Source organism: Notolabrus celidotus, chromosome 20, assembly GCF_009762535.1.
Source record: "Notolabrus celidotus isolate fNotCel1 chromosome 20, fNotCel1.pri, whole genome shotgun sequence".
NCBI lineage: Eukaryota > Metazoa > Chordata > Actinopteri > Labriformes > Labridae > Notolabrus > Notolabrus celidotus.
In genome coordinates, this window is record NC_048291.1 from 17,900,969 (window position 1) to 17,921,884 (window position 20,916).

Below are 20,916 nucleotides of genomic sequence, written 5' to 3' on the forward strand. Positions count from 1 at the left end.
TCTCTCACCTGGTGTGGGAGTCGGCTGGAGTTTCCTGTGTGCTCGGTCTAGTCGTGGCTCTTTATCCAGTCCAAAGGCTGTCTTTCAGTAGGTTTGCGACCGCAGCGGTGTTAATGGCCGTGTCCTCTGGAACCCCAATTATTCTTATGTTATTTTGACAAGATCTGGCTTCAAGGTCTTCACATTTGTTCTCGAGCTTGGAGTTAGATGTTCAACTCGAACTTTAAGTTCGACAACATCATCCGTGCAGGCGGACAGCGACTCCTCCATTCCCCCCACAGTAGCCCTCAGCGTCGTAAATTTGGCCTGCAAAGCAGCTTTATCCTTCACAAGCTTGGTTCTCCCAGATTGTAGGTCAGCTTTAATTGTGGATAGGTCATCTCCCAAAGCCGCTCGGAAATCAGTTTTAAAAATATCAGCAATATCCTTCCACAGAGATGCTAACAGCTCTAGTTTCAAGGTCTCGACGTTGATAGCTCGGGGTGCTGCCTCCGGCAACGCAGAGCCAGAGGGCGGAGTTGTTGTTGCCGCCGCGGCTACCTGCGAGCTAGGCCTCTGTTGGGCTGTCGCACAAGTTTTAGTATTCTTACTAGCCATCAAAACTCATAAGGTGGATCAAGTGGCAATACAGGCGCATAAAAAGTCTTGCAAACTAACGTTTTGCGTGGGAAAAAAAACGCCTTTGAATAATACTTTTTAACGGATTCTGCAGAAGACTCTGAAAACACGTCCTACTCCATAGGTTGCTCAGCAGCGCCCCAGGTTGATTGTTAACATGATGAATGAGCTCTGCATCATGGCTACAGTGTCTTTTTACATTTGTGCTTGACAGAAACATGGCAACAAGTGCAGCAGTGCTCCTACTCACAAGGAAATATCAGTGTTTTGGGACGTTCTAGGGATGCCATGAAAACAGAAGATTCTCACCACTTTCCCCTCACTCGCTAAACCTCTGCCAAGAGGTTGAGCTGGAGACTGACACCAAGTCCCCCATCAAATGCATGCTTTCTCTTATACACACAGAAATAGATACACTCGTGTTGCAACTGAGGGGTTACATTTTTTTTTTAAACTTGAAAATATTCTTAGGTCTCTCTCTCCTTCTCTTTCCCTGTCCCTTTGTATATCCTTATGTAATCTTTCTTTTACTTTCTTTTTTTTTTTTTTTGGCCCACCTAGGTGTGCACGCCCTCTTTTACAGAACATGATATTAGCTGTCAATAAAAGATAGGCCAGAGTTCTAAGAGGGATGGTGATGGTCGCATGCACACAGTCACAAGCACAGAAGAAAATGTTTTCTTTCTTTTCTTTTGCTGCAAGAATAAATTGCATTAATATTTGACAGTTTGTGACAAACATGACACAAACCAGAAATATATATACAGACAAGAGTAGAGAAAAAAAAGAAGAAAAAAAAAGAAAAAGAAAAGTAAAAAAGAAAGAGAAAAAAAAAGAAAAAAAGAAAAATAAACTTGAAAATAAGTGTCCAATGTCAATTATGGATGTAGTAAAGCGCATTGGATGTTAGGTCTGTTGGTCCTGTCCAATGCTTTTGGTATATTCAGATATTTACAAAGCTTTCAAAGTTATGCTGCTGTACCTCGTGCATTAATATACACAGCATCTAATTTTATTAAGAAAGCCATCTGTCATTCATGCTGTGCAGTAGGACTGTTTCAGTGGCAATACCATCAATTCATGTATCAACATAACTCATACAGTGACCAGTGTGTTTAGAGGCATGGTGGGAGAAGATAAGATAAATACTATATCGGCTTAATAATAATAACAATGATAATAAAAAAAACTGTAATAATAGTAATAATAATGCAAATAAAAATGCAAATAAGAATGCAAATAAGAATGATAATAATAATAATAATAATAATAATAAGAAGAAGAAGAAGAAGAAGAAGAAGAAGAAGAAGAAGAAGAAGAAGAAGAAGAAGAAGATAAAGAATAATAAGAAGAAGAAGAATAAGAATAATAATGATGATAATATTGCAATTTAATAGTGTATTGAGTGGTCAGAAGACTAGAGAAAGCATAGTCCATTTTCCATTTATAACCAAGGGGTTTCAGCGGAAAATGGCTTAGACTATGTTTTTTTCATCTGGAAATAATGGCGATACTACATACCTTCATACTAGGGATGTACATTTTAAGTATTTTCCGTGATCGATTTTTGGAAATGTTAACGATCGATTATCGATTAATTGATAAAAAAAAACATTGTTATTCTTACGTCAAAAACAATGCCAAATACGTTGTTTTACCCCTAAATTATATTTTCTACAGCAACAAAATGCATCTAACTGACGGGATTGAATACAGGTACATGTTTGAGGTGGAAATGTCATGTTTATAGTTATGAACCTTCGTGTCAGTGTCGTTGTTGGCAGCAGTTTTGTATTGATCCTCTTTAAAAAAGCGCACGTGGAGACCTGATGTGCAGCCGCAGCCCCCAGCTGAGCGTCTCTGCTGTGCGCAACACCTTTAACAGCTGATTCACATCCAAACATGCTTTAAACTTAAAAAACCTCCCTGTTAGATGAGTGTAATATGAGACCACATGATGTTTGTTCCACATGACGGAAAATTGATAATAAAAATGTGTGTTTCGAGTAATTTCTTAACAATCAATTAATCGATAATTGATCAATTGTGGTCATCCCTACTTCATACACAAAGTCAATTTAGCAAATATTAACACAATATAGAATATGTTTTTAACAAAAATGAGCCATTTGAGCCAACAGGGGTCCCTGGGTTCTTCCACTCAGCATTACTCAATCCTCTACCTACTTGTTTTGCAGGATGGACGTCTGAGGCCTGGAGATCAGCTGATTGCCATTAACAAGGAGTCCTTGATAGGTGTAACCCATGAGGAGGCCAAAAGCATGCTCAACAAAGCTAAATTCAGGTAGGTGTTGTTTGTATATTAGAATAAAAAGTGAAGAAGTGTTTGATTCTGTAAATCACAAATTGACTTAGCTGCAAATACTCTCACCATTTTATTCTCTTTTCTATGTTAATATGTAACTAACTGTGTACATGCCTTTAAATTTGTATGTTGCGTGTCTCCAGCCAAGACAGTGCAGTGGAAATAGCCTTTATCCCAGGAAAAGGACTTTTTCCCAGCAGCACATCTCTTCACAATGGGGTCCATCGTGCTGCGGGTCACAACTCCGGGCGCTTAAAAGTCCACATCAGATCACCTGAGGTCAGCATTCTTTGTTCCAGCCATCAAAAACATTCACAATATGTAAATTAATAAATATGTTGAATTTAACCAAGAGTATGGACTGAAGACCCCATCTGTATCTTTGTGTATCCAATGTAGAGTATAAATGAGCCTTGAGACTCCTCAAGTAGGGAAACCCACAGCTGCGTAGCCCGAACTGCAAATGCTCAGTCACCTCTTTTGACCATTTGAGATTTAGGAACTACATGTAGGGGCCTGCCGGAGAACCTCATGCAGGAGAGTTTGAATTGACAGGTATTGGCTGGAGCCTTGCCATTGAGGGCTTTAAAAACTAGCAGTAAAATCTTCAAATCAAATCTGAAACTCAGGGGAAGCCAGTGAAGAGCAACAAGGACAGGTGTTGTATGATTTCTATTCTGGCATTTAAAAGCCTTGCAGCAGCATTTGGCTGTTGCGCCTGATGGCAGAATACAGTGCATTACATTAGTCAAATATGGAAAAAAATAAGTGCATGGTTGACTTTTTGTAAATCGGCAGAAGAAAAGGAAAGACCTGGTTTTAGTCAACTGTCTCAACTGAGACAAACAGGACTGTATAACTGTGGTCACCTAGGTGTCAAAGGAAAAGTCAGACTAAAAATGACCCCTGAGTTGCGGGCCTCTTTACAAAAATGATTAAATAGAGCACCCAAGGGGTAGGACAGATTCTTAATTTAGGTAGATTTCAACTGCAAAACATTTTCAGACATCCAATTCTTCAGTTGAACAGGACATAATGTGAGAAACATCAGTGGTGCCAAGCGTTAACAGGGCATTTAACTGAGTATTATCTGCATAACAGTGGAAGTCTATACCATGCCTATGCATGATTTGCCCCAGGGGAAGCATGTAATCATTGAAAAAGACAGGACCCATAATAGACCCCTGGGAGACCCAACAAGAGGAGGAGGAGATATTTCCAAGCATTTCAGAAAAAGTTATGTTTGATAGATAGGAAATGAACCTGTCCAACATCCCTAATTGCAACCGAATATTGCAGATGGCTGAATGGGACATTGTGGTCCACTATATCAAAGGCTGAGCTGAGGTCAAGGAGAATTAGAAAAGAGAATCGTTGGCAAGCAATCAAACATTGGAGACCTTGATTCGAGCCATCTCAGTGCTATGTTGTTCCCCAGTGGAACCATGTTCACTGCCACCGAGACGTGTTAGAGGCAGTAAAAGCTAGGGACAGAGAGTTAATTTAGGGGACTAGAGCAGATCAAACCGTCGATTGGGGTCAGGAGAAAGAGAGATCACAATATCAAGTTTTTTCCCTTTGTCATGACTGGAGTGCTTCACGTGTCAGGTTAAAATTATCTAAAGGTTTGATTAATTTAAAGGTCAACACAGATGATGAAGAGCAACAGACATGTATATTAAGGTCACAAAGAATAAGAACTCTGTTTAGCTGCTGCGTAAGGGGGCCCCCAGAAGTATAAATCCACCTTTACAGATGCATTATTGCAGAATTGGGAATAAAATGTATCCCCATCCTAGATGAAAACTGAATGACCAGATGGGGTTATATAGAAAGCAGAGGGAGGGTAAAAGGTGCTTGACAAAAACTAATGAGCTAATCCTAATTAATGACTTTTTTGATATAAAAGTCTTTATTGTGTAGTATATTTTATATCCATGGTAGTAATGCTTGTATTTTTATTGCATTTTTCCAGATTTGTACAGAGGAGCCAGCTACAGTGTCTTCCCCCTCTCCTGACATCTGCCCGCCAGATATACATATTTCAGGTAAACACTTCCATGTGCACACTCTAATTTGAATCTTATGAGCAATTTTTATCTCATTATAATCAACATGATTCCCTTTCTCTGCTGCTGAGACCCTTGTAATTGTGCATAATGGGCTTTTTATTTAGTGTTCGTATTAAAAATTTGTGACTCATTTGTTTCTGATAGTATAGCAGACTATATTTTTCTGGTTATATTATTTGATTTTGAAATCAATTTGAGGACACAAATTAACAATTCATATATTCAGTGACCAATTTTTTTTTTTATTCAAAGCATGAAATCAGCCTGTAGTGGCTTGCTTTCGCCAAACGAAACAAACACCTATAAGCCACTGAGGGGCTGCTTTACCGGAACTCAGTTGACGCGTCCTCCTCGTCAGGATGAATGAATGAAGTCCGCTCGTGCATTGACATCAACGGGTTTATTAGACACACAATACACGCACAGCCGATCAATCCACACTTGCATCTAATCGAACTTGTAGAATTACAGGCTACGTCTATTGTAGACAATACGATGAAAATGACGGCACAACACGGAACGAGACGTTCGAGACGATCGAGACGGTCAAAAACTGTTTGCTACCCGGTAGGCAGCTCACCTGCCACTGATTGGGTCTTCTTCCCTATATGCTTTCTAACACCTGGTTTGACACACCCGCCACCTAGTGTCCACACAAGTGCATCAAACACACAAACAGTCCACACATAATATTGACACACATATGGCTCTAACACACCGGCCCCTAATTGTTAATGGCGGCTGACATGACAATTTCATTACATTTTAAACCCAAAGAGCTATACTGTAAGCAATATACATATAATTGTACAAAACCCTTAAATTCTTTGTAATGTACCCATGTGGAAAAACAAAAAAAACACTAACTGTTAAATTCTAACAGCTTGTAGCCTCCTGCAACAGACAAAGCTTTGTGACAGGTCTCTCCAAGATGTTTGTCTTTGTTTGGAGACGTACAGAGCGTACCAAGCCTCTCCTGTCAGGGAAAGTTTCCAGCACTCTGCCAAGCAGCCAGGATCCACGAGGAGCTCCAGAATCCACCACAACAACGACGTCTCCTGGAACAAAGTTCCTTTTCTCTTGGTTCCACTTTTGCCGCTCTTGGAGTAGAGGGAGGTTTTCCTGTACCCATCTTTTCCAGAAAAGATCCGCAATGTACTGGACTTGTCTCCATCTTCTCTTCACGTACACATCATCCCTGTTAAATAATCCAGGTGGTAAAACTGGTTTACCTTTCATCAGGAGAATGTGGTTAGGAGTGAGAGGTTCCAGATCGTTGGGATCATCCGAAAGCTTGGTGAGGGGGCGATCATTCAATATGGCCTCAATCTCACACAAAACTGTGTGGAGCCCATCATCATCCAAAGTTTGCTGATGTAACACAGAAGTGAGAACTTTCCTGACCATCCTGATGATGCGTTCCCACACACCCCCATGGTGGGATGCTGAAGGTGGGTTAAAGCTCCACTTGATGCCATCCTGCAGCAGAACTCCCTGAATCCGGTTGTGATTCAAGTTGTACAGTGCTTCCTTCAGCTCTTTCTTTGCTCCAACAAAGTTTGTGCCATTATCTGAACGTATACAAGAGACTTGTCCTCTTCGGCTTATGAACCTCCTCAAAGCGTTGATGTAGGCATCAGTGTCCAAGGATGGAGCCACTTCCAAATGCACAGCTCTGCTTGCAAGACAGGTAAAGATTACACCGTACCTTTTACAAAGACTCCGACCTCTCTTTACTTCAACAGGCCACCACAAGAAACGAAGAAAGTCTTTGTCTTCTTCAGCCACCTTGACCTGATAGAACATGGCCTGTATATCTCCCATGAATGCTATGGGCTCCTTTCTGAACCTTGTAAGGACTCCAAACAGCGAACTTGTGAGGTTCGGGCCTTGAAGAAGCTGACTGTTGAGAGAGGTTCCTTTAAACTCAGCTGCACAGTCAAACACAACACTTAGATTACCTTTTTTAGGATGACGAACACCATGGTGGGGAATATACCAGAGCTTTCCATTTCCAGGTTCCAGCTGATGACAAGGCACCTTCTCGGCATAGCCGTTTCTGATAACATCAGTGAAGAAGCTGGTGTACTCCTTGTGGAACAGCTCATCTTTACTGAACCTCCTCTTTAATCCCAGCAGCCTCTGCTTGACCATGGAGAGATTATTAGGAAGAGTTAGATGATTGTTCCTGAAGGGCATTCTCAGGCTGTAATGTCCACCCTGAATCTGTGCTGACTCATCCATAATTTTTAAGAACCTGATGTCTTCTCTCGACATTCCTTTTTCCTCTGAACTTCTTTCATTGAAGTCATGGCTGTACTGGTTGCTCAGCATTTCCTCCAATTTGCACACAGAGATCCTGTTAACAGCAGCCACTGAAAATCCTGTTTTAGGTTTGCTGTTCTCTCCGTCTCGCAGGGGACCATTAATCACCCATCCCAACACAGTTCTTACGGCGTATGGGCCATTCCCCTGGCTGTTGACAACCTCCCAAGGCTCCAATACCTTGGGGGCGTTGGTTCCAATCAACAAGCCAACGCTTGCATGTATGCAGGGGATCTGAACGTCAGAGAGGTAAGGCCATTTTACCAGCTCTTCCTGTGTGACAATGTTGTCAGTGCTCACCGGCATTTTACTTTGTGTGAGCACCTCTGGAAGACTGTAAAACAAGTTACTGTCAAGACCAGCCACCTCCAGACCGTTCAAAGCGCAAGCAGAAACAACTTTTTCCTGACCCATTGTGCGTAACAGGAAGTTAGTTCTTCTGCCGGTGATGTTCAACCTTTGCATCAGCCTCTCTGAACAGAATGTAGCTGTACTTCCAGGATCCAGGAATGCATATGTCTTTTCCAGCCCCTGTATGACCACAAGTTTCAGAGGAAGCTGGTGTGATGTGTGCTGTTTCCTTAGCTCGTTCACTTTCTGCACCGACTCGTGGCTTCGAGATATGGAGAACAGTTGGATGATTTTGACCACAAATTTTACAAGTCAAGCGCCTATCGCAATCCTTGCTCCTGTGTCCAATACACAGACATCCAAAACACACACCTTTCTCCTTCAAAAAGTCAATTTTGTCCCGATGCTTCTTCTTTTCCAGCATGTGACACTCTGCCAATGTGTGAACCTGAGAACAACATACACAAACACGTTGAGACCCTTTCATGGAGTCCTGCCTTTGCGAGACTGAGCATGAACTCCTTGCTTCCTTGTTCCTGTCAACTACCGTGACCGTTGTTGCAAAGCTGTTACCTTCAACTTTGGCGAACGTGGGCTGAAACTTTGGCTTGTCAACACTCTTGAATCCAGCAGAACCAGAATGTACATCATGGATGTCCCCAAAGAGTGGGTCGGTGACAATCCTCACCTGACGTTCAATGAACATAACAAGATCTTTGAAACAAGCTCTGCGGTTGTACCTCTCCAAAACATCATATGCCTTTGTCCTCCATTGTTCTCTGAGCTTGAATGGCAGCTTCGTCATAATCGCTCTCATGTTGGTTGGCATGTCCAATTCTTGCATATATTGAAGCTCCTCCATTACATTGCAACAGCCACGCAAAAAGAGAGCATATGCTTGAAGTGATTTCACATCCTCAGACTTAATGGCAGACCAAGCCAGGGCTTTTTCTATATAAGCTGCAGCAATCCTGTACTCATTTCCAAAGTGATCTTGTAGAAGCTCTTTAGCCAGTTGGTAACCTCTGCTTGGAGTCATGTGCTGACAGCTCCTAACCAACTCTCTGGGCTGTCCTCCTGTAAACTGTTCCAGAAAGTAAAGGCAGTCAGCTTCGTTAGCCTTTGACTCCACTCCATGCTCAAAGGCTCTGATGAAGTTTCTGTACTGAAGAGGATCACCATTAAATACTGGGATGTCTCGAGATGGTAAGGACATTAGGCGCTGCTGCTGAACAAGTGCTGCTGTTATTTCATTTTGTCGATGCATCACAGTAAAGATGTCTCGTTGTTGTTGTTGTTGTTGTTGTTGTTGTTGTTGTGCATGCTGCACATTGTTGGCTGAGAGGGTTTATGGTTGTGTTGCTCCAAACTGAGCTGTTCTTTGAGTCCTGTGTTCCATCCTTGTGTACTGTGCACTTGTTTCCTCACAAGGTTCTGAAATATTCTGTTGTGGCAGTGTGTTCCATGTTACGGGTTCATATGGTTTTGCTGCAGGGTTGAGAGTTTTGGTTGTTGAACTTTTTCCTTTTTTCCTTTCCAGGTAAGAATTCATTCCATCTGATGTTGCTTGAGAGTCACTCGAACAAACTGAAGCAGCTTGAAAAACAGCCAGTTTTGCTGTAGATGCAGCTATTTGGGCATCAAGCTCAAGCTGTTCCCTTTTTCTCCTCAGCTGTTCCTCCTGCGCTTCCAGAGCATGCTTTTCCTTTAAAGCTGTGACATGAGCAAGAAGTGCAGCCCTTTCTGCCTCTGCTTTGATGCGGGCAGATGATGTACTTTTACCACTTCTGTGACTGCTTCTACCACTGCATGTGCTTTTCCTATGGGAGCGTTTACTAACAACATTTGATATGCTGTCATCAGATCTGACATCATCAACCGGGTTAACATCATCAAACAAAACACCAATATTGTCATTATTTGTCAACCAATGTTCAACATCAGAAATGAAACCTTTTTCCACAATCATTTTTGCAGCAAACCATGTATTTTGTTTATCCCTTTCTTCCGCAGGAAGTAAAGGCACCAGAGCATCATGCACGTTTTTAGCTTTCCCACAAAAGAAACCCATTTTTTCCAGTGAGCATTTCACCTCTGTAACGCTGTTGCACTGCATGAGCTCTTGAATTGTTTTTCTATGATTTTTGGCCTTATTCAATTGATCTTTCCTTACATTTTGTAGCCTATCTATTTTTTCAACTAAAGCTTTGAAAGTTAATTTAACAGGCCTTTTACTTTTTACAGACGTTTCATTTACAGTGCCCATCTCAACAGACGCAGTCACAGCCGCTGCAGGCGCAGCCGTGACCTCTTTAGCCGCAGCCGGCTCGTCAGATTTACTCTCCATGATTGTCCAAGTTTTAGTCTATAGTGTTCAGAAACGCACGTTCAAAAGTCACAGTTCATCCGAAAGTTCAGTCCTATTACGCGCTCATCAACTCGATTTTAGAAACCAATGCATTGGGTTTACACTCGCAAATTTGTGTGCACACATTCAACATGGCCATACAGCTGGTAGCGCTACACATACCTCATGAGATCGGTGGGCGCCGATGAGTAGACCCGTTCGGATCACTGACTCGTCGGATGTCTATCCTGAAGATCGGTATCCTCCCCGGCAGGAACCAATGCATCCGGCGTCCTCCAGAGAGCCACACGGGGCGTGAATCCAACGCGTCCATCGCTGAATCTGCGTCCGTGCCGTGATGGCGTCCTTTCGGCGTCCTTTCGGCTTCCAATGTCCAGTGAAGCAAAGTTTTGACTTAATTCGACTTCCAATGTCCAGTGAAGCAAAGTTTTTGACTTACTTCGGCTTCCAATTTCCAGTGAAGCAGAGTTTTTGACTTAGTGTAGTGGCTTGCTTTCGCCAAACTAAACAAACACCTATAAGCCACTGAGGGGCTGCTTTACCGGGACTCAGTTGACGCGTCCTCCTCGTCAGGATGAATGAATGAAGTCCGCTCGTGCATTGACATCAACGGGTTTATTAGACACACAATACACGCACAGCCGATCAATCCACACTTGCATCTAATCGAACTTGTAGAATTACAGGCTACGTCTATTGTAGACAATACGATGAAAATGACGGCACAACACGGAACGAGACGTTCGAGACGATCGAGACGATCGAGACGGTCAAAAACTGTTTGCTACCCGGTAGGCAGCTCACCTGCCACTGATTGGGTCTTCTTCCCTATATGCTTTCTAACACCTGGTTTGACACACCCACCACCTAGTGTCCACACAAGTGCATCAAACACACAAACAGTCCACACATAATATTGACACACATATGGCTCTAACACAGCCTCCGTCCCCGCCATTATTGTTCAAACAACTTAAAAAACATACAAATGTTGCAAGGATTTCAGAGAGTGCTTTGAGACAGACCAATGAGCTTTTGGATTTAATTTCTGTATTGGAATTGATGACAATCATTTTCAGGCTTATGTTTTAAGGAAATATATAATGAAGCAATTTCATACATATACTTATTATGGTTTGGTAATTTTTGCTCAGCAATATTACTGTTATTGGTCAGAACTCTAACACCCTTCTCATTCTTTTTTTTCTTTAAATTATCTTTTTATTTATTTTCAACATTTTATAACATACAAGACGAAAAACAAACACGAGAGGAAAGTCAAAAGAAGAGGGGTAAAAGAGGAAAAAAATAAAAAATAAAAAAATAAAAAAAACTAATAAAAACAGTTTGTAAAACACAAATACGTACATAATAATATATAATAAGTACAAATAATAAGTGCAAATACATAAACCATGGTCATATTACATTGTCTTTTTGTACTCAGAGTCCAAGCATGGCCAGCCATGCTGGGTGGATGTCAGAGGTCCATAAGCAGCTGCCAAACTTTTAGGAAAACATCCCCCTTGTTTTTCAGAGTGTATGTGCGTTGATCCAGACGTGAGGTTTCATTCAAAGTTTGTTTGAACAGGTTAAATGTAGGGGGTCTGTGCTGATTTGGTCCGAGCAGGATACATTTCTTTGCTATGTACGATATCATAGCAATCCTCTTCGTGTGTGGGATCCAGTGTTTTGTTCAGTTCTGTACCAAAGAGATTACATATTGGTGTACAGTCCAGCGAGGTCACCACAACCTTGACAGTCAGGTCATGTTCATCCCTCCAGAAGTATTTTAACTTTCTGCATTCCCAAAAGATGTGCATAATTGTCCCTATACATGTTTTACAACAATGACATCCTGGGGGGGAATTTGGAAACATCTTGCTTAGGCGGAGTGGAGTAAGGTACGTCCTGTGCATAAACTTATAATTCTGTTCAATTAGTTTGTTACAAGACAGTGAAATAAATACATTCTGGCAAATAGTATCCCACTGGTCCTCACTAAGGTCACTTCTCAGGTCCTTCTGCCATATTCTTCAGTGGGGTCAGGGAAGAGCTATGATGATCTACCAGAGCATTGTAGATAACAGAGATTTTACCTCTTAGTGACGCGGAACTTGTCAAAACCTCCTCTAGGCATGTCAATCCCAAAGATAGTCGTCCCTCCCCTTTCAGAGTATTAATTAAGTGGCAAATTTGTAAGTATTTATAGAAGTCTTGTTCCAGAATATCAAATTCTGATTTTAATTCAGCAAAGGATTTATGTGTGTTTTTGCTGAACAGATGTTGAAACTGATGAATCCCATTCTCCTTCCACTTTATCAGCAGGGACTTCCCAATCGTTGGTGGCAGATCTGGGTTTGAGGATAAAGGGGCAAGCCCGGAGATTCTGTCAGAGGTTCCACAGAACTTTTTTACATCTTTCCAAGCCCGGAGAGTGTTGTAGATTACATAGGTTCTCTTTACCAGATGTAGTGTACTTATGTTGTTGATAAATAGTAGTGAGGTTATGGAGGTAGAGAAACAGAGGTCTTCTTCTGTGTCAATCCAGTGGGCATTGTTGCGATTTTGTACCCAGCTAATCAGGCCTTTTGTCTGGGCGGCCCAGTAGTACATTTGTAAATCTGACAATCCTAACCCACCCTTCTCTCTGGATTTTGTTTAAGTTTGAAAGGCTATTCTAGGTGTGGAGTTCTTCCAAATAAAAGAGGTTAGCATTTTATTTATGGACTTAAAGAATGGTTTATCTAAGTAGCAGGGCAGTGACTTAAATAAGTAGCTGAAACGTGGCAATACGTTCATTTTAATTACACTAATTCGCCCAAGAAATGAGATGGGGAGCATTTTCCAATGTTTTAACTCTTCCTTCATTTTCTTAAGTAATGGGATGTAGTTCATCTGAAAAATATCTTTTAGTTTAGGAGACACATGCACACCAAGATTTTTAAAGCCACCTTGAGCCCAAATGAAAGGCGAGGTGGTCTTGAGTTTATTAGAGATGGGTGAATTCATCAGTAAGGCGTTGGATTTGGTCAGATTCATTTTATAGCCTGATATCATTCCAAATTTAGAGATGAGGTCCAACACTGCTGGAATCGATCTCTCTGGGCTGGACAGGTATAAGATTATATTGTCAGCGTACAACAAAATTTTATTCTTTGTTTTCCTGATATCAATACTGGTAATCTCTTCACTAGCCCGTATGGCTTCCGCAAGTGGTTCAATCGCCATGTTAAATAAAAATGGGGACAATGGGCTATCCATCCAAACCCGAGATACCTTGTCCAGGAATGCGCTGACAGAAGGGTTTTGTGATGTGTAAAGCCGTTTATAAAAGTCAAAAAATGAGGACTGTATTGATTGTGTGTTGTATTTCAATTGGCCTGTCGTATTGCATATGCATTTTATTGTGTTATCTGCGTGTTCTTTTTTAAGCTGATAGGCTAGCAGCCTACTGGGCTTATTACCAAATTCATGATATTGCTGTCTGGTGAAGAACAAGAGTTTTTTAATATGTTCAGTTTGAATGAGATTAAGACTAGCTCCGGTTGCATTTAGTTTCTTTAAGTTTTCATCTGTAGGTGATTGTTTATGGGATTGTTCCAGGTTGATTAACTCCTTCTTAAGTTGTTCAGTTTCACGTTCAGACGTGTAGGAGATCAGTTGGCCCCTAATTACAGCTTTAGCTGCATCCCACATTACTGTGGGGGAAACAGGGGAGGCCGCATTATCCTGTCGATATTGTTCCAGCCACTGTCTAATGTTATTGCAGGCTTCAATATTTGTGCGGAGTGAAGAGTTAAATTTCCAGTGTTTGGTCTGATGTGTCTGTTGAGGAAGGGATAGCATTAAATGAACTGGTGAGTGATCTGAGATGAGAATGGGCCCTATTTTACAAGAAATTACAGATGAAAGATGTTCCTGGTGTAAAAAAAAGAAGTCTAATAGAGAATATGAGTTTTGTCTAGCGGAATAGAAGGTGTAGTCTTTCACTGTAGGGCTCCATACATCAAGACCTACATCATTTGAGGCTATCCTCAGCGTCTTTGATGCATTAGGGTTGGAGAGTGTGGAGGAGGATTTGTCCAGACTACTATTCATACAGCAGTTAAAGTCTCCAGAGATTAATCCAAAGTCTGTATTATACTAAATAGTGTAATCATATCTAGCATAAATTTAGGACTGTCCTCGTTTGGTGCATAGATGTTAAGCAGTGTTAGTTCTTGCCCATATGGCATCCCTCGAATTATTACATCCCTACCCTTACGGTCAGTATGTTGATCTTTAAAGATGAAGGGCAAATTTTTATGAATAAGTATTGCTGTTCCTCTCTTATTACTAGTGAAGCTAGAGTAATATACCTGCCCAACCCAGTCTCTTTTGAGTTTTTTTGTGCTCCTCATTGGACAGATGAATTTCCTGTAGGAAGGCCACTGCTACTTTTTCTTTTTTTCAAAAATGTGAGAACTCTTTTCAGCTTAATTGGGTGGCCAAGGCCTCTGACATTAAACGTTATTATGTTAAGCACGCTGGCAGACACCCATTGCAAAGGCATATGTATGTCCATCCTCTTCTATTTATGTGGGACAGTGTCTTCGTGGCAGTAGGCTAAGCGAGTTGCCCCAGAAATATTTTTCAGCTCCTGATTAGGGATTCAGACAGGATATATGATCCCTTCCAATGCACCAAGGCCTACCCAGGAGTCTCATTGAAAGCTTTGCCTTCAGGCTCAGCTCCCTCTTCACCATAATGGTCTGGTGCAATGCCTGCATTTCTGCTTCAGCTGAACCAATGTGTCTGTCATACACTCACTTGTGAACCAGACCCTGAGATACTTTAGCTCCCTCATTTGGAGTAAAGACTCATTTCCCCACCTAAAACAGGTCCTTGATCACATAATTGTAGAATGTCAAACAGACCAGCAGCTCTAATCTTAAGGATCTTCCATGGATCTTAGCTCAAAGCCACTTGACAGCCTGTCCAAATCCCATTGACCTGGATTACCCAGTCACGATTATTTTTCAGGTGCTGTGACCCCTTAGCTCCACTACAGGCTCCTGTTGGTTAGGCCAGTTGCTAGCCATGGAAGATTTCAGCAGTATGCTGAAGAGAAGAAACTTACTTGGACTACTTCAGAATTTATGGCTATGGTTCGTCTAAGCGACATTCATTCATGAGAATCAGTTGTATATGGATAATTTTGTTTTTCTTTTAATATGTTTGCTAGCCTTAGAACAATGACAAGAAATCCCACAGCTGAAAGAGTTGCTTGTTCTGGTGTAATTAAATCATGTCCCTTTGAACCTTAGCCAAAAGCTCTCTAAGTGTCCACTGGAGGATGGTTCTAAAAACTAAGGAATCCTTTAGTAGGGGGTTAATAATTCAGTTAGCTTCTGGAATCAGTTTTGATTGTATTAGGGCCACAATCCCACACTAAGGGCATTCAGAGATGTACACTTGTACATGTAGATGGTTAGAGACTGTTACTAAAGTTAGACACTCTCACAAACTAATTATCCAGCCAGTAGAAATAACTCTTATAGTTGCTGTCTCCTTAAAAGTTGCTGTTTTTTAAGGAATAAAGCAAAACATAAGGCCAAGCTCATTACAAAATCTGCTTATATTGAAGTCTCAATCATTATGTTACACCTCTGTAATATGCTGAGGGTTTCCCGTTGTTGCAGTCTGCAACTGACAGAGCCTAAATCCATCGCTAGTATTTAAGTCTAGTGTTTTTTCTTCCTATTAACAGGCAATGGGTGTGTGATCCTTACAAGCTCATATAGTCTCAGTAAACCTGTAAGACTGTACCTGCCGCACACACACAAGTATGTCAAGCCGTGTGATTACCATATAAGTTTTTGTCACAACAGCAGATCAATCACCACCAGACAGGATGGGAGGATTGTGAATATCCTTTGGGTGGTATAGGAGGAGATGGAGTGATCTGTATATATCCAATGTATCAGGAAGAGTGCAGGCACACAAATGTTCCTGTCACCAATGCAAGCAAACATAAATCTGGGACAGTCAAACGCATCAAATTGATATCACTGTTGGCTGTGGGCCCTACCCTCTTTTACTGTCCCTCACAATTATTCTTGTAATCATCCACCTTCCTACACTCTGTTACTTTTATTCGTCTGCTTTACAGTCTCCCACCAAAACACACACATCTCTTTCATCACCCAAACACTCACACCCTCCAAATCTAAATATGAACTATTTATCAACACTCATATTACACACAGTCCAACTATATTTGCCCCCTGTTGTTTCTATATGTACCTTACATACACTTTCCATTCTGTTAGTAGCTGCAGTTTGGATGTGGCTTACAAACAGAATATTTACTACATTTTGTACATCTTTTCTTTAAGGAAATTATTTTATAACACTCAGTTCCAGGATTGTGTGTCCCCTCTTATAATATGCATTATGTTTTTTCTCTTTAACCTCATCTCACTCTTTGTTTAATACCCACCCCCTTTTTTTTTCTCTTTCAAGGTTCAACAAGCCAGAGGTCCCCGACAGAGGGCAAACCCAAAATAACTCTGGACCCCTACATACGCCTGAAATCAGACAAGTTAGACTTGGTGAGTCCTCAATTTACTGTAGAGCCATGATGCTTAATATATGCAAAATATATTTATCCAGATGTGTGAGGCGAAGCATTTCTGGTGTGATTTATTCAAGACATTGAGTCATAATTATTTGCTTATGGTTTAGTGTGTGGTTTGAATGATAACAGCTCAGATATACACCATGATTTATCATTAAATGCTACCATTTTCATGTTTCATGAGGTACTTTGAGGGCAGGTATCAGGGACCTCTTTACTCTTTTATTTCAATGGACTGATTTCGATATTTTCCCCAAAGCTCTTGATTTGAGCAAGGTTTCTTTTTAGGATACTTAATCCACCATGAGCTTTGCACATCCCATTATTAAGCTAGTTACAGCAGCAAGGAAAAAGTTCCTTCTAACAGGCAGAGACCTCGAGCACAGGTACAAACATCCAGGGAACCCTTCATTAAAAATACTATTGTAGGATCTTTTAGATAATTTCACAAACATATGAATACAAAGAACCCTTGGTTCATTGTAATGTATAAGGTGTTAACATGGCTGGTGTATTTTGGTTGTTAGTTTTGATCATTCAATCTTGCTTTGAAATCTTCTAATGTATGTGAACAGATCAGTTTTAATTGGTATGATTACTCTGGCTTATTTTAGTTGCAATCAGTATGATAAAAAATAAAAGCAACGGAGCTGTATGAATTTATGTTGACTATGTTATTAAACAGTTAAAAAACTATATAAACTGCTGCTATATATGTGATACCATTACATTTTGTTAATGATATAACCATTGAATAGTTGTAATGTGTATCTTTTACCCTGTCACAGTGTTTTAAACTGTTATACTGTATGTGTATGCTGCACCAATCATGTCGCATCTTTGGTCAAAAGACTACTGTGGAGGATACTCTTGTATATCCTTGCTCTGAGCTCCCCCAAAAGATCCCTCTCTCCTCAACTCCGCATCCAAAGAACAGGAAGATCCTTTATTGTGATGGAGGGGAAACAATTTCCAGATCAGCCGAGTAGAGAAGACCTAAGGATGCACAAATTCATGTAACAAGAAGGTCCAGTAGACATTGCATAAGCCATTCAAGTCACCGTCTGAGTTAATTAAGCCAGAGAACTGAGCACTGTGTTTCAGCCGGCAGTCAATACAAAAGAGAGCATCTACTCTCCTTTTTCAGCAATTGGATGGAAACAATGGTAAAGCAAAACCACAATCTTAGCAAATCAAAGTACTGAAAACTTCTACTATCTGTTTTATCAATAACTTCAGCTTGAAAAGTCATTGGAAACATGGCCTGAAGTAATCAAAAGCCAGAATACTAATATTTAGTATACTTAACCTTTCAAGAACCAGGCCAGTCTGGAAGAATCCAGAGTTAGATCATTGCCTTTGCTGTTAAATATCGACAGTTCTCTTTCAACCAATGAGGAGGCAAAACACAAATAGCCAATAACAGGCCAGGATAGTTTGGCTCAGACATTTAAGAGCCTCTTTTTGAGTCAATCAAACCAGGTGATTTTGTTTGTGTGCTAATGAAGGTATTATACATATAGTCCGAGTTAATCTAAAGTAAGGCAGTTTTGCCTAAGTATATTGGGAACCAGGTCTGAATAGACAAAAAACATAGCAAATCAGAGTACTGAAAGCTTTTTCTGAGTCAATCAGTTGCACATACATTTGGACTGTGTCTATAAGGAGAGTGGACAGTTTGCCTGTAAGCCAATCAAGGGCAGGGAAATACTGACTAAGCCAATTAGTAGCCAGTACACTGTCTAAAGCCAATAAACTGATTGAAAAGCTTTTGCCTGAGCCTATCATAATCTGAGTACACTAGAAAAAAACATTCCACAGGCAATCAGGAACTCACAGTTTGTGGGCCCATCTCATGTCAATCATCAGAAGTTATACTTTGTCAGGCATTGGTCAGCCTTCTTAGCCAATCATATGCCAGGACACTGTTTAGCACACGCTGTTTTCGAAACCGCCTACTGTACAGTACTAGCAGTACGTAGTGATTTGGCCAAAATTCAGTATGTAGTAAGTCGTATGTGAACAAGAGCAAAATCTGCAGTATGCCAAAACTCCCAGGGTGTCTACTGTTTCGGAACATTTCTCAGTATGCATTGGATAAGTCTCCCTCGCGTACTGTTTTCAACAATGCACAGCGCTCGTTTCACTTTTTCTTTTCTCTTCTTTTTTTGACGGGGGGAACTCAGTTTTAGGGTGCTGTGAAAATGATTAAATTCCATATAAATCACTTTTTAAGTTTTTAAATTATAAGTGAATGCTAAAGAAGCAGTTTCTCTATCAGCTTGGCCGTTGTTTACTTCCGCTTTCTGAAACCGGAAATTCAGTGACGTCTGGCCCAGCGTACTACAACACAGATCAAACAGAACAGTCATACTACATACTAAATTTAAATGCAGTATGTAGTGGGCAGTACCTACTGCCTACTACATTACTAGGTAGTATGTTGCAGGCCGTTTCAAAAACAGTCATAGCTTTGTGAGGAGCAAGGATTGCTCTTTCTGAGCCAATCAAGTCAATGAACATTCTGTCTTTGTCACACATTGAATGATCCAGTTCAGAGCAAAAACATTACCCAAACAATTCAGACACCTATAAACTTTGTTTTAGCTACTTGGCAATGTTATTTTCATAATCAATAGGGAGCCATTGAACTTTGTCTGAGTCAGTGAAGACGCTGTACACACTGTGGGACACATTCAATCAATCAATGAATCTTTATTGATACAGCCTCAATTCACACAAAAAATGCAAATTCTTTTTCAAAAATACACTTTTCAGTTTGTATTGCCTTCTGTAAGATTGGTGGTTTTATACATGCGTCCAGTTGACAACCACCGGGTTATAACACATGACAGCATTAAAACAATTTAAAATGCAGGAGTTTTATCACTTTAAGATCACTTAATAGCTCAAAATAATATTTTCTATGATTATTAATTTATTTAAAATGTTAAAATACATCAAGATTAGCTCTCAAGATATTTCAAAATGCACAGGAAATACAAGATTGACAATTCAAACTTTACAAAAAACCTCCATCAATTTCTAAAACAGTAATCAAATGACACTAATAAAAAATTAAGTGCTGGTGTAATGATTTAATCTGGTTGGATGGGGGTTGGTGCACTTGTCAGCGAGAGTCCTCAGTCTTTCATGGTGGGGGGGGGGGGGGGCACACATATTACCCACTGTGGCAACAAGCTGTTTCTCAGTTTAAAAGTGATATTTTTTGTCTGGTGTCTCCTTCCAGAAGGCAGAAGGTAGAACAGAGAGTGGGCAGCTGGCTAGGGGGCTTTCAGTGGTGGCCCAACAGAAGTTAATCAACAGATGTCAAGGGACGTGAGCTTGTCTCAGCTTCCTAAGCCCCACCTTGGCTGTTAAGTTGTTGTATGTTATCAGTTCTACTCGGTGTCATCAGGAAATTTGAGGATAGTGTTGGTAAAGTGAATAGGGGGGCAGCCATGCATTAAGAGGAAGTAGAGGCATTTGTGATTCAAGGTGGACATGTGTGGTATCCCACCCTGATATTTTGGGATCAGTTGCTCTGTAAATTCTGTATCCTTGTACAAAATGTATTTCCTAAGGCCTGGTTGCTCAGTTTTTTGCAAGTTTATTTTTAACTATACGTAGTTAGAATTGTGGATCTATTTACAGTTGTTTTCGATTCTCTTGAAGCACTTTTCTCAGATAGTGTATTTGAATAACTTTTAGAAGTGATTTTCATCTTCATCTATATCTATCATCGATCTATATCGACATATTATGAGTAAAAAACATCTAAAGGTAGCTGTCACACCTTGACGATTTAGCCAGCGTGTGCTGGCATATAGTAAAGTTAGCATAAGTTATAGGTAAGTTTTGTATAAGTTAAGAGCATGCTGAAGCACGCTGGTACACGTCGGAGTACGGCGAGTACGTCAAAAAAGCTTTGTTTATGCACAAAACTTTTTGACTTACTGCAGCGTGTGGATACGCCTGCCATAAGTTGTAGGTAAGTTATGCAGTCGTTGACACACGTTCACACACGTAGAGCTGTGTGTCTGCATGAGTGTGTGTGTGTGTGAGAAGCCTTGGAGCCAGAGGTATGCTAGACTTTTCGTTGTCTGTCTTTTGCCTGACAGGGTCATTGAAATCCCGTCATAATCTATTTTTACCAATCACTTTTTTTTTAAAATGATGATAATGACATGTTCCATAGCATTTAATTTTCATTCATTTTTAACTAATATTCAGT

The 20,916-nt window shown here is 40.6% G+C and overlaps 1 protein-coding gene across 5 annotated transcripts in view; it reads left to right on the plus strand.

Annotated features, from left to right (window-relative positions):
- si:dkeyp-72e1.9 (syntaxin-binding protein 4) overlaps window positions 1-20,916 on the plus strand; it is an 87,063-nt gene that overhangs the window by 39,956 nt on the left and 26,191 nt on the right. For 4 of the 5 annotated variants that reach the window (XR_004635227.1, XR_004635225.1, XR_004635226.1 and 1 more), the window contains exons 9-12: window positions 2,817-2,923; window positions 3,088-3,223; window positions 4,920-4,992; window positions 16,568-16,656. Coding sequence is in view for 2 of the 5 variants with exons in the window: in XM_034711888.1 (XP_034567779.1) it covers window positions 2,817-2,923; window positions 3,088-3,223; window positions 4,920-4,992; window positions 16,568-16,656 (405 nt within the window). In the remaining 3 variants the exon portion in view is untranslated. Of the gene's footprint in view, window positions 1-2,816; window positions 2,924-3,087; window positions 3,224-4,919; window positions 4,993-12,385; window positions 12,459-12,726; window positions 12,771-16,567; window positions 16,657-20,916 lie in introns of all 5 variants that reach the window. The other variant, XM_034711887.1, reaches the window with a different exon arrangement.